General features: G+C 47.8%; 1 protein-coding gene across 1 annotated transcript; it reads left to right on the top strand.

Moving 5' to 3' along the window:
- The first annotated feature begins 1,397 nt into the window (after positions 1 to 1,397).
- LOC133416180 (ATP-sensitive inward rectifier potassium channel 1-like) lies at positions 1,398 to 2,546 on the top strand. The gene has a single exon (XM_061702911.1). The coding sequence runs from the start codon at positions 1,410 to 1,412 to the stop codon at positions 2,544 to 2,546; it is 1,137 nt and encodes a 378-aa protein (XP_061558895.1). The 5' UTR covers positions 1,398 to 1,409.
- Positions 2,547 to 3,343: the final 797 nt, after the last annotated feature.

The raw sequence follows: 3,343 nt of genomic DNA, 5'->3' as shown, positions 1-3,343 counted from the left end.
GCTCCAAAATGTCACAGTATCACTCTTAAATACGTAGATGACTTTTCCAAGACTTTTAGCAACAATTAGCTGATCTCAATTCCGTGTTTTGGGGGGCTTTTTTGTCCCCCGGAAAAAGTGCGTTGTCTCACCGTCCCCAAATGCGTCACGCGCGGTGCGTTCATCGACCCTCGGCATTGTTACCACTTCATCAAACTTGCGTGTTTCGTCGCGTTAATAAAAGCATCCGTGACGCGAATAGACGAAGGAGGGTGACGCCGAAGAGCTTCCCGCAAAGCCTTCCTCACGTTCACGTCCTCTTTCACATCCCAATGAAAGTGACAACAGTTTCTGTGAGGGACTTCGAGTCCCGGCTCTCCGTACTCTGATCAAGGGAGCGCGTATATGAGGTACACTTGTTTTGTTTCGCCTTCTTTTCTTAACTTCACGTGAGCAAAAATACTGTTAATTAGCTCGTAAATATTTTACAACTGTCATATTCACTCTAAAATAACGTTTTTTTTGGGTGAGATTAAAGGTTACTGCCTGCACTTGTCCCAATACTTTTGGGCATGTAGTGCTTGTCAAACTTTTGACATCAAGTCACACCTAAAAAAAAAAAAAAAAAAAAACTTGGCTCTCCAAGTACCACCAAACGAGAGTAGCACAGAGGGCAGAAATGTTCGTCAAAAACGGGACCGAGATTTTATTGCGAAAAAATATTTGTAACATTATGCGCAGGTTGAACATTCACACTGTGCTTAAACATTGGACAATTTAAAACACAATTTCAATAGTGATTCAATTAAAAATGTACCGCGCATGAGAGGCACATATCAATTGTTGGTTGCCTAAATAAATGTTTATCAACAAACAGTTCCTGAATGCTTACTGCAAAGGTATTAAAAGTTAAATACAACTGAACTGAAGTTTTTGGGGGAGCCCGCAAACCACTAATAGTACCTGTACCACACTTTGATAACCACTGCCTTAATAGGTATGCAATTTTGTACACCCTGATTTGTAAACCTGCTACCAAGGGATAGAGGCGTATTCCAATTGGTCACGCAATACGTTGATGAAGACCCGCGGCTACATCATGTTCAACGTCTGAGCTTTTGTGCCAATTTAGAGTCAAATTCTAAAGTCAACTTCGATGACGAGGGACGGATGCGTGTTCCGATTCATCGTTAGCGGCGTTAGATATGCAGAAGTTTTGATGATACCGCAGGTATCGGGCCAATACCGACCGGCCTTATTTCAAGGTATCGGAACTCGTGAGAGCTGCCGACACCGGCCACCAATACTAAATAAGAGTACACTGAGTTATAAGCTGGATGACAGAAATCACAAGTCAAGGTACTGTATAAAATTTCCATCATTTATATGTGGAAACTAACACCACCACCACCACCCTCAGTAGTTCCAGGATGTTCCAGGATGTTCCCATCCAGCCGAAGGGGCACTCTGGTCGCAAAAGCCGCCTGGTGACCAAAGACGGGCGCTGCAACATCCAGTTCGGCAACGTGGAGTCGGGAAACCACTTGGCCTACCTGGTGGACATGTGGACCACCTTCGTGGAGATTCGCTGGCGCTTCGTGCTGCTTCTGTTCGTGGCGTCCTTCACGGGGAGCTGGTTCATCTTCAGCCTGCTGTGGTACTGGATCGCCAGGAGCAACGGCGACATGTCGGCGCGCAATCGCACCGACGGTCACGTCATGTGCATCGCCAACGTCAACAGTCTGACCACGGCCTTCCTCTACTCGCTGGAGACGCAGACCACCATCGGCTACGGCGGCCGAGCCCCGACCGGGCAGTGCGGCGGGACGGTGGCCATCCTCATCCTCCAGTCGATGGCGGGCGTCTTCATCAACAGCTTCATGTGCGGAGTCATCCTGGCCAAAATCTCTCTACCCAAGAGGCGAGCCAAGACGGTGAGCTTCAGCGACACGGCCGTCATCTGCCTGAAGAACGACAAACTCTGCCTCCTGATCCGCGTCGCCAACCTCCGCAAGACGCTCCTGATCGGGAGCCAGATCTACGGAAAGCTTATGAAGACCACCACCACCCCGGACGGCGAGACCCTGATCCTGGACCAGCTGGACATCCACTTCACGGTGGACGCCGGGAAGGATAACCTGTTCTTCGTTTGCCCGCTAACGCTCTACCACATGATCAACCGGGCCAGCCCCTTCTACGAGATCTCCGCTGACACGCTGCCCCAGCAGGACTTCGAGCTGGTGGTCTTCCTGGACGGCACGGCCGAGTCCACCAGCTCCTCATGCCAGGTGCGGACCTCCTACATTCCCCAGGAGATCCAGTGGGGGCGTAACTTCCTGCCCATCATCTCGCGAACCAAGACGGGCAAGTACTGCGTGGATTTCTCCAACTTTTCCAAAAGCGTGCGGGTGGCCACGCCGCACTGCGCCCAGTGCTTTGAGGGCACCGTGGATACCAGGCACCGGAACCAACACGAGAAGAAAGACTCTCAGAAGAAGTTGGGCATCCACAACTTGGCTTTCCAAGTCACTGACATTCACGACGTCATGGATGTCACCAAGATGTGAACCGAGATGCTTCTCGTCCACTACGGTGGAACCTCGAAAAGGTCCAAAGCCATCCGTCCAGGGACCATTTGTTCGGATTTAGAATCCAGGGTCAAACGAGACGAGACAGTTTTGATTAAACATTTTGTGTTTAGAGAAGTTAAAAATAAAACCTGAATCAACAATGAACAAGTCGTGAGATTCGCAGCGAAATCTTTCCAGATTGTGGGACGGAACATGATTTGTTCTGATTTTGAATCAGGGCCAGGCTCAAACTGGAAAGAGTTCGAAGTAACATTTTAACATCCTTAAGTGTTGACAGAAGCTACAAATAAAAACATAATCAACTGCGAACAAATCACGCACGATTTGCGGCGACGTCTCATATTAACGTAATAAAAAACTTTTTTTTTTAATTATAGGAAGTTCTCAATCGTAACTTTTGATATTGAGGCGCGTAAGATTTCATGTTCAACCTCAGTTTTCCCCCCCCCCCCCCTCAAAATCTTTGGTCAAATTCCCAATTGGGCATTTTGCTTTTTCATTTATTTATTTAAAAAAAATAATAATAATTGTTACAAGACAAGCGAGGTTTGCAGCGATATCTTCTCATAATAATATAATACCGTTTTGTCACGTAAGAGATTTGGTGTGACTTTCGAGGCGCATTCCCCCCCAAACGTCTGGTGGAATTGGCAAGTGGCCGACTTGAGTGTCCCGACTGTACTCTGAAGGACGTTTAAAGTGCGTTGCAATGAAAAGGGGCATTAACAGTGAATGGCACAGCGGGTACCTCTTGAGAAGATTAACGTCTGAGT

The sequence above is a fragment of the Phycodurus eques genome, chromosome 17 (genome assembly GCF_024500275.1).
Source record: "Phycodurus eques isolate BA_2022a chromosome 17, UOR_Pequ_1.1, whole genome shotgun sequence".
Taxonomy (NCBI): Eukaryota; Metazoa; Chordata; class Actinopteri; order Syngnathiformes; family Syngnathidae; genus Phycodurus; species Phycodurus eques.
The sequence above is the reverse complement of the archived record's forward strand: the minus strand, read 5'-3'. Positions and strand labels throughout refer to the sequence as shown.

Coding starts and splice junctions, on each gene's coding strand:
- LOC133416180 (XM_061702911.1), top strand. CDS start 1,410: ATGTTCCAGGATGTTCCCATCCAGCCGAAGGGGCACTCTGGTCGCAAA.